General features: G+C 35.9%; 1 protein-coding gene across 4 annotated transcripts in view; it reads right to left on the bottom strand.

Moving 5' to 3' along the window:
- Positions 1–26,919, bottom strand: part of DGKH (diacylglycerol kinase eta) — a 176,919-nt gene that overhangs the window by 45,756 nt on the left and 104,244 nt on the right. For 3 of the 4 annotated variants that reach the window (XM_048047719.2, XM_066988266.1, XM_066988272.1), the window contains 13 exons: positions 23,104–23,208; positions 22,646–22,778; positions 15,086–15,192; positions 14,073–14,198; positions 12,782–12,884; positions 10,927–11,089; positions 8,703–8,811; positions 8,268–8,407; positions 6,434–6,521; positions 4,103–4,188; positions 2,510–2,609; positions 931–1,207; positions 345–473 (listed from right to left, as the gene is read on the bottom strand). In XM_048047719.2, coding sequence (XP_047903676.1) covers positions 345–473; positions 931–1,207; positions 2,510–2,609; positions 4,103–4,188; positions 6,434–6,521; positions 8,268–8,407; positions 8,703–8,811; positions 10,927–11,089; positions 12,782–12,884; positions 14,073–14,198; positions 15,086–15,192; positions 22,646–22,778; positions 23,104–23,208 — 1,666 coding nt within the window. The remainder of the gene's footprint in view (positions 1–344; positions 474–930; positions 1,208–2,509; positions 2,610–4,102; positions 4,189–6,433; positions 6,522–8,267; positions 8,408–8,702; positions 8,812–10,926; positions 11,090–12,781; positions 12,885–14,072; positions 14,199–15,085; positions 15,193–22,645; positions 22,779–23,103; positions 23,209–26,919) is intronic. The other variant, XM_066988274.1, reaches the window with a different exon arrangement.

The raw sequence follows: 26,919 nt of genomic DNA, 5'->3' as shown, positions 1-26,919 counted from the left end.
TTCCTTCAACTGTTAATTATCCAAATCTAAAAGTTTGCGACTAGCTTCCAGTGTAACACCATGCCAGTATCTGGCAAATAATATATTCATGGAAAAATATTCTCTCAGACCAATTAGAAAGGACAATCATAGCTGTAAGCTTTCACACAAGTTCTATTCTCCTACTGCATGCAATGCAAGGCGTTCCAACAACCAGAAACATTTTATAAACAAAGAAGATATTTTTCAGAAAGTGATATAAAAACAATAGAAATAATCAAACTGGTTTTAATTATGCAACCAACTATGTTGGTTTTGTAGGAAGACTACATAATTTAAAATGATTTTATTACTAATTTACTCACTTGACTGGGACTCATATTCCTTTGTATCTTCGTCTTTTTCCTCTTCTTTGGATTCATCCAATTCTTTGCTATATTCTACAGGGGACTGGTTCACTTGTTCTTCACTATGAGCATTCTGCTCATCCACAACTGCTTATTTAAAAAAAAATATGACAGAAAGGTTAATGATCTTTAATGAAAATCTGAGTAAATGGAATATGAGCTTCTTTTTTCCATAGCTATAAGTTTTAAAATATTAAAAACTATGGTTCTATTGCCATTTTAGTGGAAAAGATTCTAGTAATTGCCTTTGCCTATTGATGTTTTTCTGCCAGAAATTTTCATTTTTTGGAGAATAATAGTTACCAAAGAAACACACTTGTATATGGGCACACGCATGCACAAATATATAATCATATATACAGATTGTCATCAGCATCTAAAACAAAACACATCTCTTGTCTTTGCAACTTGTAATAGGCATATGATTTTATCGAAGCAAAAATTCAGAAATCAAGATTAATTATTAAAATTCATGGAGCGGAGGGGAGAGGAAGGGAGGGGAGGGGAGGAAAAAGCATCATAATCAGTAAAGATGAATGCGCACCTTTTTCTGCTTGTTCAATGATCTGCCTCACAGCCTTCTTCAAGCTGTTTGCCCGGAGCATTAACTGTTCTCTTGGTTTGAAGAGTTTCTGGGTGGAAGACTTTGCAACACACTCTGCTAATTGCTCTTTACTTTCAGACAAGGATTCCTCACTTGAAAACTCCTCTCCTTCCTCTTCCACAATGTGGGGAGTGATGCCTGGGAGAATAGGAGCAGCCTGGGCTTCTGTGTGAAGAGCTTGGAGCAACAGGTCTAGCTTCTCATTTAACTCTGAACACTAAGACAAAGTGGAAGAGAACATACATATACCAAATAGCAGTGAACATCAACATTTTGAGGAAATTAAGTACCATGTTATAGGGACGGATCTAAATTCTCCATGTGGTATGATTTAAAGTTGTATCTACATGTCTACATAACTGTGTAAAATCCAAACTCAGGTTCGACATTTTGTATATCAAATTATGAGTCAGTTTGCATGATTTTTTGTAGACAGACCCTGCAACACCCAGCCAGTTTGCAGCAATTATAACCACAAAAGCTACACTCTGACTAAAATAACACATCGTGCTAAACTCAGCCTGCCTCTTAATTAGGGTGCGGATTAGATCTTACTCCTCTTTGGAAGTCCAACACTACAGACAGAACTACCACAGATTTCTCCATACCAAGCAATATAACAAATTATGGACGTTCAGTACTCAAATTTGGACAAATGATGGGGACATGCCCAGTAAGTAGACTGAGAATACATACTATTGTTTTTTGTTGTTGTTGTTGTTGTTGTTATTGTTGTTGTTTTGTTACACACCTGTACATTTAAGCAAGTGAATTGGCACTGAGCAAACACTGTCAAACATCTCTACCCCTCACCAAGCAGTACCTCTCTGAAAGTACACTGGAAAAGAGGGAATTTGCTGTGCTTAAAAGAAAGGAAACCAATACTGTTTTGCCCTGGCAGAGTGAAAAAGAAGATACATTTTCTAAAACGTACACAGAATAGTACAGAAATGAGACTCACGAAGTAATTGCCATTTGGCAAGTACATTTCCTGACTCTGGGATTATTAGTGATTTTGTTTTTTTCTTTTCTTTTCAGCTCTTATAAGCTTTGTGCCTCAAATCAGATCCCTTCTATCTTTTTCAATGTTTTTGCAACGTGATCTCTACAACTTGCATCTTAATCTGTTATTTTTAACATTATAATTTCTCTTCCCTTCATTCTCCCAGCATACTCTTAGTCCACTGTTTTTCTGTAGGTAACTTAATCCCCTTCAGACAAAAAGTAAGAATCCTAATGCAAAATATTTCCATTTTTCTCTATGTATGTTACTGTGTGTTTTATGAAGGCAAAAAAAAATGTAACTAAAATTTATAGAGATCTTACATTGAAAAGATGGTTTGGAAATAACTGTTCTGTGCACTAAGAGAAGAATTTTACAGTCACTGGCTGAAATGTAAGCCAAGCTGGGTGTCTTGAAGCCATTTGAAAATTAAACACCCATGGAAAACAAAACCTAAACAAACAAAAACAAACAAACAACCCACACCTTTAACCCTGAGAATAGTCATAGTCTTACTTTAATGGCCATGGCATCAGCTTCATCTGCATTTTCCACTGGTTTTTCGTAAGTCTTTCCTATTTTGGCAACAAAGTCCTTTACAGTTTCACATAATATTCTTGGCAATAATAGGAGAGAGGAGAAATCAAATCAGATAAAATAAATATGTTTTGAATATTAAATTCTTATGGCAATTGATTTATTTATATATAATTTATATTATACTATATATTTATATTATATATTTATATATAATTGTTTATACTGTTAAACACCATTCGTGTTTTGAACTGTTTTCATACTTGCACAGTAAATGATACTCTTCTCCAAAGCTTGCAAAATCAAAGTGATAAAACAAAACCTTTCTCCCTTTATATTTAAGCCTTTGCACACATTGTATTTAAGTTAGTTTCTTATTTCTAAGAACTGAAATGAACATGACTATTATCAATTCCCATGCTTGTAAACCTTCCATACCAGAGTTGTTATCAAACTTGCATTCACTTTATTAACTTCAAACAGTCTTGCAAACTCCCATCTGAAGATGAAGCCTAGAATCCATGGAGAAAATCTAATGACTTTAATGGAGTACTTCTGAGATGAAAACGGATGGCCACACACATCCTACCGCCCAGCTCATGCTGGTGAACCACAGCTGACCCTGAGGCATGTCTACATAAACTACAGGGGCTGAAATGAATTTTCATTGTGTAAATCAGAGACAGACTCGGTTCTTATTACCTACACTGCAGACAGACTGCAACCTTACTAACAGTGTGGATAATTGGTTAGTACTGTTCATTTGGTTGAAATTTACTTTACATAATCTAAATAGTGAGATTTAACAAGATACAGACAGTTTATAATTTGGAGCAATAATAAAATTCTGCAGTTTAATTTTCAACATGCACTATGTATGATTTTTAAATGAAATTTTATTAACTTAATTAACTTAATAAAATTTTATTAACTTAAGCAGAAGGAAAAAAAATGTAATGGCAGATGTATTTTTGAAGATTCTAGGAGGAAGTACACACAGAATACTTCTGATTTCAGATGATATCCATGATTTGTAGAGCAATTCTCTCTAATTTTTAAGTGTTCTACGTTGCAGAAAAAACACCCTGTTGTCTGAGACCACTGTTTATTGAATTGATACAGACCACTGTTTATTGAATTGATACAGACAGCTATAGCAAAGCGACCAATTTGAAATTCTGCTTCTCAATGGTGAAGTTGTTTGTCCTCTTAAGTATACAGATACGCATAAAACAAAACAGAAAAAAAATGTAACATGAAGTAGGTCACATATTTGAATTAGTAACAGTTTCATATTTAAGCTGCATGCTGATTTTGAGTGTATTAAAATAACTTTACATATATATATATTTTTAAACACTAACATGTTTAGTATTAAGATATCCATTACAATTGTACCATATAGAACTTTTGCAAAGAAAACATCCACTCAAAAGCATATAAATCGACATATATTAAGCCAAACCAGCTGGGCCAACCATGAGAAAATTGGACTTATACAGAAGGTTATTATGGCTGTAATGTTTCACAGGGATTCATCCCATACATTGTACATTAAAACAACCAACTCACTTGGCAGATGATATGACAACTGAGTGCTGATCAGAATTGAGAATTTTTGCAAGATGAGCAGCAACTGAATCCTCATAAGCAGATATCTGAAAACAGAGAGGAAAGAAGATTTCCATTTCCACACTTTTCAGCATTTTAACACCAACCAGTGAGTTAAAACACCTCCAAAAATAGCAGGATTTCCATGGCATAACTACAGCAAGGGCAAGCAGCTGGCAGTGCTGCTCCTATCTGCATACTATATTTTATATACCAAATTTTTAATATTCAAAATAACACTGTATCTGATAACCTGATTGACAACTCTTTTTCTCCTGTAGATGAAAGAGCAATTTATTTCTAGGCTAAAAATAGCCCATGAGATAGAAACAATCTACCTTCTTTTCAGATTTATAACATAATATATTATTATAATTTAATTCCCCCTTTTTCCAAAACAAGCAATTTTTCCCTGAAACTAAGCAACTTGTCTAAGAAGAAGTCAAATATCTGTGCTTATAATCTTGAATTTTCTTTTTACTGTCAAATAGTAACTTACTTCCCACAGTAGCCCTACTGACAAAGGCTGCAAAGTGTTCGATGTTATCAAAGACAATCCTTTAATGGTTAATACTTAATTATTTTTTTACAAAACTGTTTGAGAGAACAAAATCTGTGCATTTTCCTTATCACCCACAAGAGTTAAGTTCTGTAATGCTAAAGAAAAGATTCAGAATGGATCAGAATCACATCCTCACACACTACTGTATCCTGCCTCAAAATAGGCATGGATCCAGATCTCATTTTTAAGAGAAAATTCCAACCGCATTCCAGAGTTAAAGCTACAAATAACTCCAGTTCTGAAACCTTTTGATGGCTTCCTTTAAGAATCTCTTAAAATCTCATAGTGTGTTTTTTGCCCTTGATATGTATAGATATACGTCTCTTTTTTTATATTTACCAGGCAGATATATCAATCTTTTTTTTTTTCTTTTTTTTTTTCTCCTGAAAACCAGCCTTAGTTGTAGAATCAAGGGAGGAAAAACAATACCTAAACACCTAATCTCTAAGAACGAATATACTGATGTTTAAACAACAGTAGTCTTCTGTACCAAACCAAGTGAAAGAATTCTCTTGAAACTCAAGGAAAGAGAAGGAAAAGGATTGGATGTATATTTTTATTTGCTTTTTGAACCACATTTTAATACATTACATACTGTAAGGTTAATCATTATTTTCTGAAATATCATAAATCAATAAATTATGCAAAAAACATTAACATAGGAAACAAACAGGGTACTCAAAAGAAAACACCTTTCTCCAATTCAGATTAATAGATTGCAGAACCAATCTTCCAACAAGAGGTTTTGGATAACCATTTACTTCTATTTTCAGGAGGGGCTAAACATAATTTCAAAGCCGGAACAAATGAGAACATGTATTTTTTTTCTTTTTTTGTACTTTACAAGATAAAGATACACTTGTAAATGTTAAGAGTCTTGCAACACTAGAGAAGATACAGCCTCAAATTCACATTGCTGACACTGTAAACAACCCACAACCACATTAGAATCACAGCCAGTAGAACCCCGGTCTTTTTGCATCTCTATATCCAGCAAGCTGTCAAAGGTTATAACCTCCCTGCCAATTAAAACAGCCTGAATCATTAAATTATTCACGAACTTGCTGATTAATTATTGCTTCTCAAGTACTTTTGAGCTAAAGTTGATATGCATTAAATTTCTCAGGAATATATTATTTTGTCATTTTTAATCAGTCTTTCTATGCCAATTAATTTGATTAAAGCATCTCGCTCTCCCTCAAAATCGAATCCTCGTCAGATAGTACAAACACAAATTTAGTTTTAAAGACATACCAAGCTTTTCTTTGAGGTCGCACATGATTTCAAGCTCTCCAAAAGAACAAAGAGAACATTAGGTGGTATTGCCTGATCTAACTCACTTGTACAAGCTCTTTCTTTCTTACAACAGTTTCTTTCAGAATAACAATCACTGCCTTCAAAATGTTTTTCTCAAAGCTTACTCCAAATTCAAGGTAAATAGAAAACATTTTGCTTTTTCAGTACATGTCTACAGGAAGAAAATTTTTTTGACTTCTCTGCTGAGGACTCCGTTGCTTTGTTCTTTTTTCACAAATAATACAGAACTAGAAACCCTAATTATCTGATACACATGCAGTGCAGATATGAATTCAATTGAGTTAGCAGATCAGAAAATATGTTTCTATTTTTTTTACACAAGTACTTCAATTATATTTCAAATATTGCCATCCCAACAGCTCAAAGTTAAGTACACGAAGAAAAAATAATAATAATCAAAAGTAAAACTTCACCTGGCATTCCTCTGACTCCTCTTCTGCAGTGACTGAAGGAATAGAAGGCTTTGCTGGTAATTTCAGTTCGTATGACATTATACTCCACCTAAAAGGAACATAACAGCTTTTATGTTTCCAGATTATTGGAGTATTATCTTTTCTCCAACATATCAACAAAAAGAAAATTCATTGTCACACCACAGAATAACTTCTTAAAAAAACAAACAAACAAACAAAAACTTACATTTTAGTTATAAGCTGAATGAACATGGGTGAAATATTTAAAACCAATGACAATTTATTACTCTTATTTTTTGTTAGTGATTTGATAATAAATCTTATTTGTGAAGAAATCATGGGACATTCAATGAAGCTAAAGGAGACTCCAGGAAAACATTTGCGGTATGAAAGAATTCATGCAAAATAACCATGGAAGTCAAAAGAAAATATATATGGCTTCTGCAGAAAAGGCTCTAACTTATCATCAGCTTTTCATCTCAACTATGGGGTGAAGGCATGAGAACAAAGCAAATGGTGAAGTATTTTCATTGACATATGTACTTTTTCCCCTGGTAAAGGACAGTACTCTACAGCATGGGTAGTATGAAACTACTAATATCAACATCCTTCTAAGCATGCTGAAAAAAAAAAAAAGAAATCACTGCAGATGGCCTTGGGAGCCAATCTACTAAAGTTAGAGCAAAAAAGAATGACACTAAGCACTTTTCAGTATAGAAGACAAACATGACTTAATCTATGTATACTCCAGAATGCCCAGGCCAATGATTATTTCTAAAGATCAGTTACAAGCACTTTATATATTTTGCTGTAAAATGATCTAATAGCCTGCAGAACTGCTTAAAATAAACAATGACTTGATTCTCTATTTAATTAAAAAAAATAAATAAACAATCATTTGATAAGACTCAAGTTTTTTGTAGCTGGAATAAGAACAGAAATACCCATGCAGGAAACTAACTGAGCAAAAGATACCAAAAACACATATGTGTACTCATCCCAAAAGCAGAGCATTACATCTCCATTAGAATGACACGACCACCAGCTTCTCAGACCTTTTTTTAAATCAGGATTGTTCCTTTGCTTTATAGATGGAAACAGATAGCCTGGAATTACCATACAAAACCAGGAGTGGGAAGATCACTTTTTTTTGACTAAGAAAATGCCACGACAAATAGAAATAGCAGCACTGTATCAAGCCAAAGATCTTCTTAGCCCAGGTTCTTGTCTACAGCTGCTAATGCCTCAGGCATACAAGAGTGAAGGCGCATCATGCGAATTGTCCTCACAACCAAGGAAACAAAGCTCAGGTATTTCCAAAATAAAGATGCTACCTTTAATAGCATTTAATAGCATGCAGGGAGTTGGTAAAACTGCCCACAATGGTTTTGAATCTATGCAATTTCTTAATGCTTGTAAGTTCTACTAACAGACAGTTGTGCAGCTTCATCAGCTATATAAAAAAATGTCTCTTTTTGTTCATCTTTGGGCAAAACACTTTTGAGTCTCATCAGCCACCCTCCCCCCTGACTTTTCGATTTGAAACAGACAGTGAAGATCTGTCCCAATTACTGTTTCAATCTCCCTCATCATTAGTATCTGTACCCTCATATAGAAAAGGACTTTTCAATATGGTCCTGGGCAAACTCGGTGTCGCTGCTTGAGCAGAAGACCAGAAGGACCAGAAGACCTCCAGAGGTCCCTTCTGAGCTTAACCATTCTGTGCTTCTGTGATTAAGTTTCCATCCATTAAGATGGATTTAGACCATCAGAAAACCAAACAAATATAATTTGAATCTCATGGTAAATCAGGTATATACACATTTCAGTTTACCTGTCTAACATTTTCGTGCTGGCTCGTTCCAGCTTCTCCAAAATCTGAGGAAGTTGTGTATCATCATCACAGGATCCTCCCCAACCAAGGACACGAGCAAGGTCATTTCCAGTACCAAGGGGTAACACTCCTAACTGACACTGAAACACAACACAGGCACAAATCTACTATTGAAAACTAGAAAGAAGAAGTGCAAACTATTACAAATGCTTGTTATTTCAAGCAACCAATGTCAATTACATAGCTGATGTCTAAAGCCTGCAAATCAAAATGTGTAATCAAGGTAAAATTTACCCTGTTTACTTCCCAGAAAATTTTCATTTAACAGAACTGCTGAGTTTGGTCCATATAAACACGAGAATGAACCAAGTTAAGGAAGATTATGCATACAAAAGTATAGTGAGTATAGTGAAGGAAATAAGTATACACACTTGCCTGTTTGTGCAAGCTGAGTTTATCAATTTCTGACAACACCCAACCCACGCTTCCATCTCCACCACATACAAGAATCCGGAAGTTGTCGAACTTCTGAAATAACCGCAAACTGGAGAGAAAATGTGGCCTGTTAGAATCAGCTATGTTTGTTACCGACAGACCAATTATACTAATGAGCAACCATTAAATGAAAATAGGGTACATGGCACCTTTATGTTGAGTCTTGTATTGTTCTGAGGTATGTGGATACAACCAACTACTGTAATAAACATATCTGCATCCCATCTATCACTGTATCTTCCACTTCTACTGACATTTCTGATAAATAACATGCAAAGTTTTACTTTAAAAAATTCCCTTGATATTGTTTTCAGGATTTTATTATTATTATTCAAAAAATTTCTAAGCTTTGAAATGACAACTGCTCTGTGCTCCCCACTTAGGTCAGAAGCACAAGGCACCACCAGGAATTTTTCACAAGAAAAGGTTACGACACGACAACAGGATGTGCTCCACAATACAGGTGGGCTTTTGCCAACTTGTGACTAACAAAATGCAAGGACAGTTTGAGGCAATTATTACACACAAGGTGATGACAACAATGTAGAACAAAGAATACTGTATTTTATATTAGATCCTTAAAGCAGTATCCTGCTCTCACTTCCTATGGCTCATTCTGTTCTACAAAATACAATACTCTTCACCAGTACAGAAAACGAGGACAAGAAAGACAGAACAAGCAGAAAGGTGAGACACAGAGGAAAGGGGAATGAGATATGAAGAAACAGCCAAGAGGTAAAAACAACAGGGATTTAAACTTAAAATAAATAAATAAATAATAATAATCAAGAATTTGAAAGTGTTAAGTTTTAAAATAATAAAAATAAAGATGTTTATTTTTAATGCATGTTATTTTCCAGAACATGTATAATCCCAGAACTGTTTCTAAAAAGCAACATATTAAGATCACAAATTTTAGATGCATTCGGATTTTTCTAAAGAAAATAACGTCTCTTGTACACGATAGGTAGATACCTATTCAGAACGAAAGATGCAGATATTCAAGGAAAGAATACAGATACCAGAATTTGTACTACCCCTGACAAAAGGGAGAAAGGCCCCTAGAAATATACTCTCTCAATGAATGCAACTATGCTTTTTAGATCAACTAGAAAAAAAAGAAGACATCATTCAATCTGATAGAATAACTGCTAAGGACCTCTCTTTGGAAACTGATAGAGAAAAAATATTTAAAAGCAACCAATCTGACCTACAATTACTGTGCAAATCCAAAGTGAATGTCTTGAATCATACTAATTTCAGATAAAACTATATGAAGCAAGAGAGCTTTCAAACAGGCATATTTTTTCAGATTGTCTCTCAAAAACTCTCTCCAGTTAAGACAAGCCTTCCTTAGTTTTATGTGATTATAATTACATGTACATAATGTTAGCTGAAGGGGACTTAGATTAATCTCAAATTTAAATCATAATGAATTATAATGAAAAGAATATTACAACTTAGAGTTAATACATTTCCGTAACACAGTACTAACTATAAAAACCCACAGCTGTATTCCCCTATATTTGTATTATTTGCCCACTGCTTTAACTTAATTTTTTTCATTTACTATGTCTCAATTTTTATCATGCAAGCAAAATACTGCATCTTTAAGATTACCAAAAATTGTGTTTCCAGTTGATGTTACTGGTATTAATAGGGCACTTAACCATAAGGCTACATCTGAGTGGAATTACATTAGCTAACAGAAAAATGTGCATGAATTTAATCTTCATGAATGTGCAAAGATGATTGGGTTGTGGCCACCACTCTGCAAATTTCACCCCTCTCTCCAGTGATCAACTTCTAGATTTTGTAGAATGCCTGATTGTTTTAATTGTGGTCTTACTCCAAATTTCGTGAGATGCTCATCTTCATGACCACTCACATATGTTGCCTAAATAATATTTTGAACATTGTTTTACAATGAAACAAGTTTAAGTATATTCACGATCACCCATTGCAGAAGAGTTTTTCTAAAGTGAAAATGTTATCCTGAAATCCCTTCAACCACCAGAATTCATACTAAGACTGTTATCTATTTCAAATTTTAAATAGGAAGATATTGGTGACAGAACTATAGCAATGAGGGGACAATACAATACTGTACTTTGCACTATATTCCTTTGCAGAAAGGATTGCTTGAGATTTCCGAGGTCATTACCCTAAGTGAGGTCCTCCATTCATTAAATCGAACACCTGAGCTGGATTTAACGACTGTTTGAATCGACGAAGAAACTTTACTCCCTGATTGTCTCCACTCTTTGAGTTAACAAAAACTAAAAGAGGACTGGCACAGGATGGCGGGCATGTGGCTTTCCAGAAACCTGTGAACATAGTTAGAAAGAATGAAATAAATAAGGCTTTCTAATATGAACAACACAAAAAGAAATCATGGGAAAGAGGAAGAAAGGAATGAAAGACAAAAGGAGTACATCTTATCATGCATTACATAAACACTAAACTGAAAAGTAGCCCTTTAAGGAAAACATAATTGCTCAAAATTTACCAGCTCATTTTTTCTCTCAAGTATTTTCAGTGCCTAGATTTAGTAAAATCCTGAAGACAATAGCTTTATTGTTTTTCTACAGTGAAAAAGGTTAGCTTTTTAGAATACTGCTCAAATCTCTTCTTCACAGATTATCACATAATTAAATACAAATTTCAGTTGGAAATGTTTGTTTTTTCATCTGATTTTTCTTTAACCTTACTGGGTTGAACTTGCTTATCCAAGTCTGAACTTTCTACGAATAAGTTATCATACTCAGTTGCTCTTTACATGAGATTTTTTTTTCAGGCTTAAGTTATACTATTGAATATAACAGAATTATTGAACAACAGACCTTCAGTTGTGATCCAAAGCTCATTAACGCCAATGAAGGTCTCAACTGATTATAGCAGGCTCTCTATAAGGCCCTCAGTAAATAGCACTAATGGACACTGCTGTCAGTAACATTACCACTTCATGGAAGTAGTGCTTTCTCATCAAAACCTGACATCATAGGTATAGGTGTTGACATTTACCTCAGGCAATATTAAAATAATTATGCCATTGTTATTGCCTAGAACAAATAGTAAAACTACATATAAAAATTGGTTTTAAAGGATGCTACTATAATTCCACATTATAATAACGCATAATTTAAAATAAGGTTTTTTTAATTTATTCAAGTGTGAGGAAAAATAATTTCACATATGAAACAATCTTCTTAGCATGAATGAGAGATAGCAGCATGATGCTCTGGTCTGAGACAGCGAAGAGCAAGTAAATAGAAAAGACCAAATATATACAGTATAAACAATGACTTTTATTAGCTTCATACAATAAAAGTCATTAAACTGTGTTAAAGTTGTTGGTCTACATTTGTCATCAACAGGAACTATAAAAAGAAAGCTGTTAGATTTCGTGATAGTCCATATTAATTCCACTCCCTGCCTTCAAATAAAGTCTCCCACTGCTCACGTATCTCTATCCTGAGCCACAAAAGAGCATGTCTGAGTTGTGAACATTTGCTGGGTTTCTTTATCAGTGTGTTGCAGGATTCTTACACTGCTTATATTTAAAAGAAATTCAGAGAGACTGTATAACCAATTCTGCTCTTTAGCCTGGTAAGACAGCTTTTGGATCTGAGCCATTCAGCTAGCTTACTTTAGCCAGCATTTAGCATAAAGCAAAGTAATCCAGAATTTGAGAGCTCATTCTGCAAGTGACGCATGTCAGGCAGACATCAGACCACTTTGTCTAAAGACTCTGATCATTCAGTTGAAAAGTTTCCAAGAGTCATAAATAAAAATGGGAAAAAAAAAATAATCTAGTGGGGTAACTTGCAAAAGCATTTAAAAAATCTTGTTGGTTAAATTGCCCTCTAAAAAGCTATATGGAAAATTCTACTATTCTCTAAATTTGAAGACTGCATTCGCCTGTTTAGCTGAGGGATTTTACGCTTGTTTAGTAATACAGATATCACTAGACACTGCAAGTCCAGAGCTACCACTGAACACACTACAATACTACGTACCATCAGAGTCTATACTGTTTAGTGCTGTTGGAGGTATGATCGATACCTTACATTGGCCGAGTGGACATTTACGAGGATACAGATCTTTACAGGCAGTGTGAACCTAAAAAAGAAAGGAAAAAATGATTTCCCTACCCTACAGTGGAATTTCTGGGTGAAACTATAACTTATACAATATTTATGTAATAACAACACATTTAACATTTAGGTGTAGACTGAAGAGTGGAACTACACAAAAACATATGAACATTCAACCACAGAGGCTGATTACTCGTTCCACAAGATCTAACTTTGGAGAACTTCACCTTTGGCTACCCCTATAGCAGGTGTGAATTGTCCTTTCAAGGGAATCCCTTACCTCCATCCCCTGTCAAGGTATGACCAAATTCCCAGCAGCCAGCATCCGTGCTGAGGGGAGAAGGCACCCTGTACACATGCAAAGCTACAGTTCTATACTTGCCCAGTCCACCTGGATACTCAGAAAGATCTATTGCAGGAAAGCTAGCATACCTATCAAGCTAGGCAAACCAGCTGAAGGTACAGCTAGTGTCCCATAAACTATGTGTTGTATTGGCCTCTTCCGTAGTTACTAGAAAACCAGACACATGCAGAGGGTGCTGCACTTCACCTAAATTTCAAATCACCTGGATTTGAAACTCATCACTGGAGATTTCAATAACTTTCCGCTGCCTACACACAGAGATTTAGACATCTATACGCTGAAAGCCTCAACCATAAAAAGTCTGCTGGCTTTCCACTTCTATACTCTAGCATATATACGCTAACATATACTCTAGCATTCTTTTTAGACAAGCAAAAAAAAATAAAGAATAAAATATATTTTGGGGAAAGAGCAATTGTGCATTACAGAATTTCAATGAGCAACCTACGGACCATACTGAAGAACAGAACTTCATGACTCCTGCAGTAATATTTTTAAAGATGAATGCAAATTATCCATTATAAAAGAGACATGAAAGTTAACATATGATTATCAAGCATATAGAACAGGCAGCAGAATCTTCAGTTATCAGTTAGGAGAAGGCAGAGAAACCACGTTGGATGTCAACACCTTTTAAAGAAAAGCTGCATCTGTGGGTGTATTAAAAACTAAACAAAGCAAGTACGACAGTCATGAGAAATGATGAACATTAGAGAGACCTGAGTTTGCACAAGCTGCCCGCTCCTACTTAATCCAAAAGCAAGGTTACGAAATGAAAAAGAAAAAAAAAAGGCAAGGTATAAAGCTGGCAGAATCTTAGGCACTTGGATGTGGGTTCATTGCACCTACCATAGCTTTACACCAAAGGCACTTCCAATCTTGCAGGCGTAAAACACTGCCACAGGTCTTGTCGCAGACTGCACATTTGGCACTGACAGGCAAATTACCCTCTAACCACTGGTGAGGCATAGCTACCTGTGAAGAAGTAGTCATAAAAGTTAAACACTCAGAAATAGAAATTACAGGCTTTTGTGTCTCAATTACAGGTAGATTTTAACTGCTTCCCATAGCTCTTCCCTTTGATCAAAAAAGCAGGTACAGCAAACTAGCATGAGTTACACCAATTCTTGCAAGGCAACTGCTATCAAGATAGGCTATGGTGCTGTTTCACACGCTAGGCAGAAAACGTGACATCTGAAGAAGGGATAGACATCTCAACTGTTCATGACACTGTGGTAGCAACTAACCACAAAACAGCACGACAGTTAAATCTAGAGACTCCCTAAAATAAATAAGTACCCATTCACTTAATGCTGATTACTTAGCACAAACCAATCAAAATAACTAAAACTCAGAATGGGCAGGACAGCAGAGTATATCTGTGGCTTTATGTACCACCTCAGTCACCCACAACTGGTATGTCACAGCTCTATAAGCAGTCCCTAAATTGAGTACGAAGCTTTTCTTAGTGCACTCACTGTAATAATTTATAGAGAATAGCTATCAATAAGGAGGACACAAAACAGATTGTCAAAAGAACCCAGTAATGGCATAAAATACCACTTTTGCATAAGAGCAATCAGAAATTCTCGGAGCAATTCTCCAGCTTCAGAGTTTCTCTGCATGTGGTCTTTGAAATCTTGTACCACAGGGACAATCAAGAGCCCACAAATACTAAACTTGTCTTGTAAGATAGAAATATAACTTTTTGTTTTAAATACCATGTTAATCTTTGAAAAGCGTTCAGGAATACGTACCATTAACTTCAATGGGTCTCATGACAACATTTCTATGCTTAGCCATTTTTTTCCATTAAGAAGAAACAGCTGTTGGAAAGTACTGTAAATAACAGTAGTACTTACACCATCTTCATCTTCAATGATATCTTTTCCAATGGAGGCTAATGTAGTCCACTTGCAGTTATTTGTTGCTCTGACAGCACATCTTTTATGTGCTTTAAACTTACACACTGCAATACACACATAAACATGTAAACTGTTATTTGTTGTATTTCGTGATACATATCTTAGAAAAATAAATATATTCCGTAAAACAGCCAAGCACATGTTACTTAGTGTTGCACACTAACTAACTGAAAGAAAATTCAGCTTATAATCACTCCAGTTTAAAATCGATGAACTGGATTTAGGGGCAACAGATCCTGTATGCAGCCTTTGCAGTTTTTCATACACTCTTTGAAAGAGTTCAGCATTTGCAAACCACTGGGGCTTGAGTATCTCTGCAAACTTACAGCTGAGTGATTAGCTAGGCTAAGAGCATCTGCTAGAAAAACGGTTAGACAACTCAGCAGCTGAGAAATACCCTGTTTTGTTTGCTTAGCTGTAGCCCGTGTTAACCGTGTCCTCAAATTCACATCACTCCCCATTTTTCAAGTGCAATGCAATGTATAATATACCTCTAATATGCCTTTATGCTTTTACATTTTCTCTTCCTACAGTGACACAACTCAGATATCTGGTTTAAATTTACAGGATGCAATGGGGGAGTGTTTTAGAGATGAGTTTTGCTTCAAGAGCTCTGCTTCTTTGGTTAAAGTATCCCTTTTACACACTGTACTATGTTGGTTTTCCCAGACTCTGAGAAAGTGAAGGATTAGGTGATGATATATTTATTCAGGCAACTAGTGGTTACAGTATTTTCTGAGAAGTTACAGTAAGTGAGGAAGAGCCTGACTTCTTACAGGATTATTTATGAAAAATGCAGTAATCATAATAATCAACACAGACGTCTAATACAGGCAATCTAATAACTATTTGTATTTCGTTCAATTTAATTAGTATCACTATTTAATTATATCACTCTAAACCAAGCAGACTGACGCATACAACTGTGGGTATTTCTGTTATTGGAAGTGCATGAGATCATTCTATTTGGAGTGCATTATATAAATTACTTTGGCAAAGATCATTAAAGGTTTATGAGAACTAGCCAGCAGACCAGAAGTGGTAGTCTTTTTTTCAAACAAATATTTGACAGGAAACTATCAAAAGGTTTGGCCCATCGCTTGTCCGCCATTAAAAACATTAAGCCATGGTAGAAAAGGTCTTGTGAATCATAATTTTCTCATTTTAATTCCACTGATCCATTGCCAGATCAATTTAAAAAGGGAACAGAAACTATGGAAGCAACATTTGACAGCCATTATCTGTGTTCTGGGAGATGTGTGACAGTATGTGTTTAGTTCAAAGAAAGAAAAGGAAACAGAAAAAGGAGTATTGCTGATTTACAGCAACTCCCCTGGTCATTTCAAAAAGCAGTGTTCACAGACTCCAAGTGTGCAAATATCCCATATTCCTCAACTAACAGGATAGGCTTGCATTTTCAAAATAGCTCAGCATCATATTGTTGTGAGTTTGCCAATGCAAGCTGGTTCCACGTGTCTAAAAACTCAGCTGTCAGAGAAGCATAGAAACAGAAGCTGTATTTTCAAATGTGTTGGGCCTTGAGCAGTTTTGCCACTTGAATGTTTTGGAGAAGACATGCTATCAAATTCAGCCTTGAACTCACAAATGATATGCATTTGTCTTTGCTGTGCAGATCAAAATAGAACACATCAGGAGTGAGGGGCAGTAGGAAAACCCAAATGACTAAGGCATGCAAAAATAACAGAATTTTAAAATCCTCTTGAGCTACCCTTCAAATAGATCCCAGTGCCCTGTATTCACCTTCTGCCCTCTCAGCCACAAAAGGATGTGAAGACCTGCAGCAAGCCACATTATGGACAATATTCTGGCAAGAGACAGCTAAAGTTCGCTTTGTGGGCACAATATAATTTAACAAATCTCAAACCAGACTTTCTGTAAGTCACCCCCTGCAGCCCCAATATCATCTAACAACAATTTAAATTATTTTGAGCATTGAACAAACATTACTAGAAACAACGATCTTCAGACACAAATGGAATTTTCCATCAAAACACACAGTGGAACAGAAAAGAGCGGTATAAGGGAAATTTTAAGTCAAATCTCAACCTTAGTTACCATTAGCCCCTAATGTCTTTTGTCTCAGATGATATTGGATTCCATTCGCAAATTTGTCTGATATCTGAAATCTTTTGGAAATATGCAAACATGTTGCTAAGCCACTACTTTGCCAATGAAATTTAAATTATGAGAAAAGAAAAAAAAAAACAAACAACAGCCAATCCAAATCTAGACTATTTGTAGAACATTATTTTAAATTTTAATTTCCTGTGTAAATGTTTCTAGCTGGAATATAAAGTTGATCTCTCTGAAAACCAACCGACAGAATGACTTAATTAGCAAACAGTTGTCAGAGTTACACCAACATCTGCTGTCAGAGAGTGATTAAATCTGCAGCTATTATTATCTACAATGGAGAAAAGTCAACATTATTGAATGTCATCAAATAAGCTCTTGCACTCAAAATATAGATCTTTGCTATAAAATACTTCTCCCTCAAAGGCCTTTCATTCTATCCACCCATCAATACGACTACATTGGGGAACAGACACTGAGTGTCCTGCCAACCTTACCACTCTAACACCTATTTTATGAGTACTGTCTTCTGCATTCTTCAAAGAACAAGACACTGAGGCTGTTCTTTTCCAACTTTAAAGGCCAAATCCAAAGTTTTGAAACTGATCTGACGACCCCTGAGTTTACGTTGTCCAGATAGAAGGATTTGTCTTGGGGTATTCCAAGAAACCTGCTGTTTTGTTTCCAAGAATACTGTCACACACAGGATTGACAAACCACAGTGAAAATGGAGTGACTTGAATGAAAACAGCAACCCAACTTCACTCCAATTTGCAGTCTATGCCTATGTTTTATAGGATAAAATTCGGTAGTTTCTTGGTAGCTTTTAGTATTTTCATTTCAGTAACTAAGTTAATTTATATTTCAGAGTGCTAAAAATACTTGTATTACAAAGATAAGGACTACAAAATCAAGTTAGTCATGCAACTTTAATTTAGTTTCCGTATGCATGTGTGGAATCTTCAGTTACTTGATAATACTCTTTTTGAGAAGAGGACCCTCATTGCCTCATGAATGGATGGTTCTTGATAAGTATGCACCTGTGCCATACTCTGATTCATAGTAATTTTCAACAGGTATTTGCCTCATTTACCAAAAGCTAGTGAAATACTGCTTTTTAGACACAAATATTCATTTCTTCCTGGTCTTTTTTTTTTTTTTTTTTAATTATTGTATTCAGCATGACAATTTTTGAAAAAATGCACCTTTGTTTTCTCTGTACTGGGCAAATGGGCAAATATGGGTTTGATTTAACACCCATTTTAACAAAGGGGTAAGTGAAGCATACAGAGATAAAGGACGATGTTGTCCACTAATTTTGTGTATCAAAAAGGCAATGAAGACCTGTTCATTCAATACTATATATCTTGTATCAGTCTCTTCAAAATGCAGCTTCAGTTGAGTTCTGCTGTTATAGAACACTCAGCACTTCCATAATATAGGCCCCAGATTATCAATCTAGGTGCCCAGAAAACAAACAAGTAACTACGGATTTGATCAGAAATATCAGTTAAATGGTTTTCCCAGGATTGCAAAGGGGTACAGTGTGATACAAAGTCCCAGAACACAGTTTTCTATAGTCTAATTTAACTACAAACATCCTTTCTCTTCCAAGTGGCTTCACTCACTATTCATTCTCCAGTCTTTGAAAAAAATGTGACAAAAATCCTGGAGACAATGAGTACCCAACCAGTGTATGTGCAATGCCCTGGGCAATGGGTAAGAGGATGAGAGTTTTGTGTGCAAAAAAACCAAAAAAGCAGTTGTAATGAAAAAAGATCAAGTGCACAAAGTGCATTTGCTGAGACAATTTAATCCTAGTATTTTCTTATTGCTTGACTTTATGATCCTAAACTGTTCTTTCAACATTGTTTTGTCTGTGCAATTCATCACAGTAGAAAGCATCTCATTTAAACTGCAATTTCCGTCTTATTAGGAATACTCAGTCATCAAGACTCAGTCATGATAACGAAAACACAACATAGAGAAATACATCTTCAAGAATAATCAAAAAGGCTGCATTCACTGTCAATGACTTGGATAGAAATGCAGTATTAATACAGGGAAATTGAGGCTAAAGAGCTTTGAAAGAGCTTCTGTAGATAGCGATCTGTAGATCTTTAGGATTCTTTGTCTAAATATTCAATATATCTCCATATTTCCTGACAACCTCTTAGGCTGATTCCTGAGCATATAGCAAGCTAAATTCCGAATAAGAGAAATATCTGAGGAGCATAAAGAACAAAAGCCTTACTTTATTCAGCTTGCTTGTGAAAATTTCCAAAGCAAGATAAAAATATGTAATTTCTCTGTCCTACTAAAGACTGTGGATGAATGTAGGGGAGATCATTCCTTTAGAGTTAGCTAGAGGAAAATCTTCATTTATCAACACCACACACAAAAACCACTTAAAAAGTACATTATCTTTTGAGAAGACACAGAAGAAGAAACCAGTGGGAGGAATAGCACTGTACAATTGCATACAATTAACTTTTTTAAAAGTCAACTGCTTTTTGAGCAGTAAAAAGAATGCAGCATGGTTTGATATGTATTTATGCCTTCATTTTGACATTTCATAGCGATTCTTTGACTTCTAAAGAGATGCAAGTTCACACTATAGTCTTTCCCCTAGTAAAGGCATTAACATGCCCCCTTTTCCAACACTAGCTTTCACAAAACTTACAGAAGTATCCTCAGGGTGCCTGTATTTAATTTGGTCAACCTTTGCCAAAGGTTACTGGCAGAGAAGAGGCCTCCAAAAAGAAGGCACCCAGCTTACTCCCAAAATAAATGAGGCTTGTGCTATCAGGCTAAAAAAACTGTTGTGTAGTACTATTGGAGACTAGCGGGTCTAAGAGAATAAAATATTACGGGAGTAATCTTCTAAAGTATTGTGAGCGGCAGAATATCAGCAAAGGGATTTATTTTTATTTTTGCCTACAGCTAGCAGTCCAGAATCAGACCACAAAGAGTACAAAGGCTCTAAGCTACTTTCAAGATAACTTGGTGTGCCAGTAACCCAAACCACTGAAAGGAGGAAGAGTTCCAATATCTCGTGAGAAGAAGCCTCTCATGCTTCTTAATACATGAGATAATAGAGAAGCTTGGGATCAACGACCACACAAATAATTGAATTTAGTATAGATACAAATGGATTCCCAGAGTAAAGCAGCACTAGAGGCTTCAGATGTCAGGCATGAATATTTAAACATTTTTTTAAAGCTGCAATGAGAAAAAGTAGAACAGAACATGTCTAGGGAATGTGAAGACTCCATACCTACACTACATCATCTCTTAAAACAGTATATATTGCTAACTCAGGGTAAGTCAAAAAATAGATGGTAAAATGCATTAGAAGTGCAAATGACAGAAGCAAGTACATATGAACCCAGTCACATAAGAATTTCAGAGAAAGAACTTCTATCAAACCAATTTACACTTTTTACATGAAGAAATTAAGGATGGTTACTGTGGCTTTCACAGAATGGGGGAAAAAGTAAGAGTATTTCAATACAAAAGTCAACCTGCAACTGGTTTAGATTAGATGCATAATTAAGGCGCTCCTTTTATTTTTTAAAAAATACTGAAGAGAAGAGAAGAGAAGAGAAGAGAAGAGAAGAGAAGAGAAGAGAAGAGAAGAGAAGAGAAGAGAAGAGAAGAGAAGAGAAGAGAAGAGAAGAGAAGAGAAGAGAAGAGAAGAGAAGAGAAGAGAAGAGAAGAGAAGAGAAGAGAAGAGAAGAGAAGAGAAGAGAAGAGAAGAGAAGAGAAGAGAAGAGAGAAGAGAAGAGAAGAGAAGAGAAGAGAAGAGAAAAAAAAGAAAATACATGTAAGCTAGCAGCTAAAGAGTAAGAAGAGGCGAACTTCTTTACAGGTAAATGAACATCATAATATCTACATTTAAACCAATCCAGGTCATATATGTTTATGAAACTGTGACAGAGGAAGCTAATCCTGTCTACCATTAATAGTCATTTGTAAAAAAAAAAAAAAAAAATGGTGAAAGATCAATTGGCACCAGAGACGTGGATAAAAGTAGCATTAGTTTATAATAAATTATGCAGGAAGTTGACAAAGTCCAAATCTGGAAATTAAGGAAACTACCTTCACGTAAATTTAACACCAATTCCTTGAAAATTAAAACCTTACTTAGAAGCACTGCAACCATACCTAGAAGAAAAAGAGCTTTTCCTTTCCTTTGCCTGAGCAAATATAACTGTATTTGAACATAGATGCAATAAAACTGCATTTTAGTTAAGCACATGACACTTCCATCTGCCAATATCAGGCACTGAAAATACCGTGTCCAAGTGACTTATACACAGTGGAAAACATATACCAGAGAAGTTGGATGTAAATATGCTACCTTAATTTCTATGAAATGGGTTTGCCCTGTTCCTTGACAATTGCACTATTAGCTACTTTAAAAGCACAGGTAATACAGGACGGTGAGTTAATGCCTCTTTTGCAGAACTTCCTTAATACAGATTATCATACACAGACCTTCAGCATCGTAACAGCATTGATAAGAGAAATGCATTTGCAGTTGGGTAACATGCATCCAGAACTGAAGTCTTGAATGGTGTCAGTAAAAGTAACTCTTATCTTTACAGTTAGCTAATTTGTAATTAAATATTTCATACATAAGCAATAAAGTGACACTTGTGTCTAAATTTCTTATATATCACAAGGTCACAGTAAGACTTTTCTTCTTTATTCTAACACAAGCAGACTTGTTACTGCTTTTTCACAGAACTCACGCTAGAAAATACATAAGCTGCTGCTTCAAGTTTATCACAAATATTTATTTGCAAAAGATCATTTCTCCAGATAAGCTAAATGCTGAAGTTTTAGATGTCTCCTTTTTGTTTCTGATGGATTTCATCTGTTTTACCATCCAAATGCAAAGGCATTTAAATCCCCATTCCCTCAATGAATGACAGAATCTTTAAAGCAAGAAAACTCTACGCAGTGTGGAACAAAATGTTAATAATTTTTATAGACTTGGGGCAGAAACTATCAGTATGACTTCTTTTTTTCTGAGGAATGCTGATTCTGCAAACAAGTAAGACTATTTTGTTATGCATCTGCATTTTTCAAGTACATATCAAAGAAATCCTGTCTTTCCTTGCAAGCCCTCCACTCAGGCAAGCACATTCCAAACTAGTAGCTGCTTCAGAATGAAACATTTTTACTGAACTGAGTTAGAAAAAGGCACCCAGAGCACGAAGAAGGCGAGCCATATCATTAGCAGTCACTCTCTCCAAGAGAAAGCCACTCACGTGAACAGATTTCTCCCTTCAGGCTTTTTTCCTTACTCATTATTTTCAGAATCATTACTTGCCTTAAACTGTCAGTAATTTATACACAGCATTATAAACAGGGGGAAGAAAGCGTTTATTTTACCTTCACAAGACAGGCCATGAGAAGTGACTCCAGAGAGGCTCTCTCTACACACGTTACAGAAGGTAGGTCGGGCATGGGAGCAGGCGTACCAGTTATGCATCCCTGAGAAATGTTCCACATTAAACTGTGCGGTCTAGTAAAGGAGAAGTTAAGACAAATTTGCAAGTACAGAACACAGCTACGGTGACTGAAATTACCTATGGTTCCACATTACAGGGGACAGTGCAATGTTCATGAAAAGCATTTTCAAAAGGATACTCAGCTTGCTTTCCCTCCAAACTTCTAAACAAAAGTATCATAAAAAGCTTTCATTCTGCTAGTAAAGCTCTTAACATGGAGCTTCATTCTGATATCAAATACGCTTTTCACACTTAAAAGGGTGGACTACTCTAGTTCTGTGTCCTGTAGCTTGATCTGTTGAGCTAGAACAGGTTGCACCAAAAGGGTTATCAACTTACCTCATAGTGTTCCCTGGACTGTACGGACTTTAAAGAGCTTATCCAGTCCTCCATTTCTTTTCTGTTCTCAGCACACAATATTAGCCTCCTAAATGGAGTGATTATCTGGAAAAGATTTGCACTCTGATGATTCCAAATAGTAAAGCTCATGATAGAATACAGTATTTAATGTAAACTGTGAGATGAAGCAAAAGGAAAAAACATCCTAGACCACAAGTTATTCAATGTTTAAAAGTAACATTTTCTTTAATACACTACCAACAATGAAAAAGTTTGCTTTTCCTTCTGCAGTTCCCAAGATTCAAATTGGGCTTCAATACAGTTTTTTACAATGTAAATTGATTATGCCTCCTTCACAGTTCTTTGTTGATGCACTATGGCTTAAATACTCAAGCAGAAGGCACTGAAACCAGTAAAAGAAATGTTCTAGAAATTACTAATTTGCTATGATTGCAATCCTAGTTCATAACAGCATTATAGCAACTGCAAGATCCATTCAAATTACTATAAACAAACAAACAAAAACCTCGAAGTCTTAAAAACAACAACAAAAGCTTTCACCGTATTTCTCTAACTTATATATTGACATCACATTTACAGAGTTTTACACACATATACATTTAAACATGAACTTTCTGTATGAAGTCTCAGTCTAGGAACACAAACAAATCTTTATAGGAAGACATGGAAAACAAAAGCAAACAGCTGAAATCAAATCCTACAGTCCTACTAGAGCAGTTGAAGGAATTCCTGAAGCAAGCTGATGCTGAGGAGTTTTCAGTGGTCTGGATTTAGATTCTAGAAATCTGAAAATGCTTTACCTAGGAGGTTCAGAGAGTAAACGCTGTTTCCCCCTTTCCCTCACTAGTAGAAAAATAATTAAAATAACAGTAAAGCACCAGAAACTATCAGCTAACTCCCACTGAAATTATTTTGAGCAATGCACTAAAATAGATGAAGCAGTTACTTTCACAGAAAGAATTTAAAACAAAATAACTACAAGAAATTACAGGGAAGTTATTTGTGATTTTTTTTGGAGGAAGTCTGAAAAAATAAAATTAAATCTTTAACACTCATATATAAATCCATTGCATTGCATGTACCACCCACATCTGCTTATTGCTTAAATAAGACAAAGAAAGGACCAAGAAAGGACCACCAAAAAACATCAGCTCTGAATATTTTTTAAATGCTACAGGCTAGATATTAAAACATTTGCACAATATTAGTAAGCACTTATCTACATCTGCATTTACTTACCCAGTCTCTGCTGTAAATAGTCTCTAGCCTTGATTTGTCCTACCCGCTTCTTCATTAAACTGAGCTGCACTTTAACATATCTCAGAGGCAACGTAACTGAAGTGCAGCAAGCTGCAAGTCACATGGAGGAGAGGCAAAAACCCTTTGGGCTTGCCTTTCTTTTTTTTTTTTTTTTTTTTTTGATGTACGCACTTCACATCGAAGTGAATAGTTTCTCTGTTTTCTATTTCCCTCAATCATGCTTAAGCTTTTTAATAAGGTTTATTAGTAGCTATCCATGACTCTTCCTAAAGAACAGTTAATGCAAAGAGCAATGCTTCTCTCATTAGTTTGGAGCCAAACAGACGCTTTATTACTTCAAAATGTTTTTCTAGGCCAGGTCATCAAATGAAGCCCAGAAAAGCCATTAAATCATAATATAACCCTGGCTCCAACAACAATCAGCATTCTGCAGGAATTTCCAGGTTTCAGTAGACTCAGAAATCTTATTTGCACAAAAACACCCAACCAGATTATTTCCTATGAGCTAGCATGACATTATAATACGGATTAAGTAAGGGCAAAGTCCACCCAAAATCCTGCACTTCACGTCTGTCCTTCCTCCCTGCTCATTACTGATTGTAACCTGTAACCAGATGCTGTGAAATGCCACTAAGCAACAACTGCCGCATTTACTCCTGAAGACTCTTGGAAATCTTCATCTTGATAAATGTAACATTTATTTTTATTACTCATTTCTTTAATATTACCAACCACAGAAATCCCCTGCACATTCTCTCACTCTCCCCTCCCAAAATCAAGACCTTGGGTTGTTACCTATGCTGAATTATCCAGAGCCAGCTAAGATGCCCTTTGGTAATCCAAGGCATCAGCACAGGGCTGGTAGACACAATAGAGGGCCATAGCACCTAGAGAAGTAGGTAAGAAAAAGGCAGGTGGGGCACCCAAGGGCATCCCTAAATGTCCTACACACAAATGTACAGGCAACCAAATCATGTCACCAAACATTGCTAACCAATGCATACAAACATACCAGAAATTCCTATAGCCCATTATATATATATAAAATATAATATTATATATTATAATATTAATGGGAGCAGGCCCATTATATATATAATAATACATATATATAATATTATGTTACCTGTTGAGAGTATTTCAGCAGCCTAAGAGTTAAATTATATACTGATGATGGCACGAATGTAGGATTACTTATCAGTGCTATAAAAATAAAGTGGAAATTTGGAAGATACATGTCTGTAAATATACAGCATCTACATAAATTGATGATTAATCTACATATTCCCTTTAAATTACATGTTTCTAACAACTTCAAGAAGGAATATGATACACAAAAGAAGACAAAATGCATTATATGCTAAAATACTGACGATTCCAAGGGGGAGGGGAGAAAGAATCTAAGCAGTCCATTTAGGTTTTCATCCATTTCAGACTCTACAAAATCATGGAGAAGATGTATTATTAGATATTTCATGTAACATAAGAACTCAGGGGACCAAGGAACTGATTATCAAACAAAAAGAAGTATTTTTTATCTAAATGTAACACATCATTAAGATTTGAAAGTATTCCCAAAGGCTGCTTAGAAGACCAAAAGTATAAATGTCTAAGAAGGTATTTGACAAATTCATCAAGAATAGATGCATCATATACTGTAAAACAGTATCCCAAACCTTCAGCTTAGGAAGTCCCTAAAGTCCAACAGCTACCGAATATTATGAAATTATGCAAGAGGAAGAATCACTATAGATGTCCTATGTCCTAAACTCCTTTCATGAATATCTGCTACTGCTGCTATATGACTCCAATTCAGCATACATTTATGAGCTTTACAGTAACTCAGTATAGCTGTTCTTGGCTGTCCTAAACTGAGAATAATTTCCTTGATCATCTTATCTGCGTTTACACAAAAGGCAGGCTTTCTGTGCGAGCCTCATGAAGTTCAACAAGGCCAAGTGCAAGGTGCTGCATCTGGGTCAGGACAATCCCAAGCCCATATACAGGCTGCGCAGAGAATGGATTGAGAGCAGCCCTGAGGACCTGGGGGCGTTGGTTGATGAGAAACTCACGATGAGCTGGCAATGTGCACCTGTAGCCTGAAAAGCCAACCGTATCCTGGGCTGCACCAAAACAGCGTGGCCAGCAGGTTGACGGAGGTGATTGTCCCCCTCTGCTCTGCTCTCGTGAGACCCCACCTGGAGTGCTGCATCCAGCTCTGGGGCCCCTGGCACAAGAAAGATGTGGACCTATTAGAGCCAGTCCAGAGGAGGGTCATGAAGATGATCAGAGGACAAGGGGTAATGACCTTAAACTACGAAAGGGTAGATTTAGATTAGATATGAGGAAGAAATTCGTCACTCAGAGGGTGGTGAGACCCTGGCACAGGCTGCCCAGAGAAGCTGTGGTTGCCCCATCCCTGGAGGTGATGGCCAGGCTGGATGGGGCTTTGGGCAACCTGGTCTGGTGGGAGGTGTCCCTGCCCATGGCAGGGGGTTGGAACTGGGTGATCTTTAAGGTCCCTTCCAACCTAAA

The sequence above is a fragment of the Anser cygnoides genome, chromosome 1 (genome assembly GCF_040182565.1).
Source record: "Anser cygnoides isolate HZ-2024a breed goose chromosome 1, Taihu_goose_T2T_genome, whole genome shotgun sequence".
In the NCBI taxonomy this organism is placed as follows: domain Eukaryota; kingdom Metazoa; phylum Chordata; class Aves; order Anseriformes; family Anatidae; genus Anser; species Anser cygnoides.
Note: the sequence above shows the minus strand (reverse complement) of the source record. Positions and strands in the feature narration are given on the sequence as shown.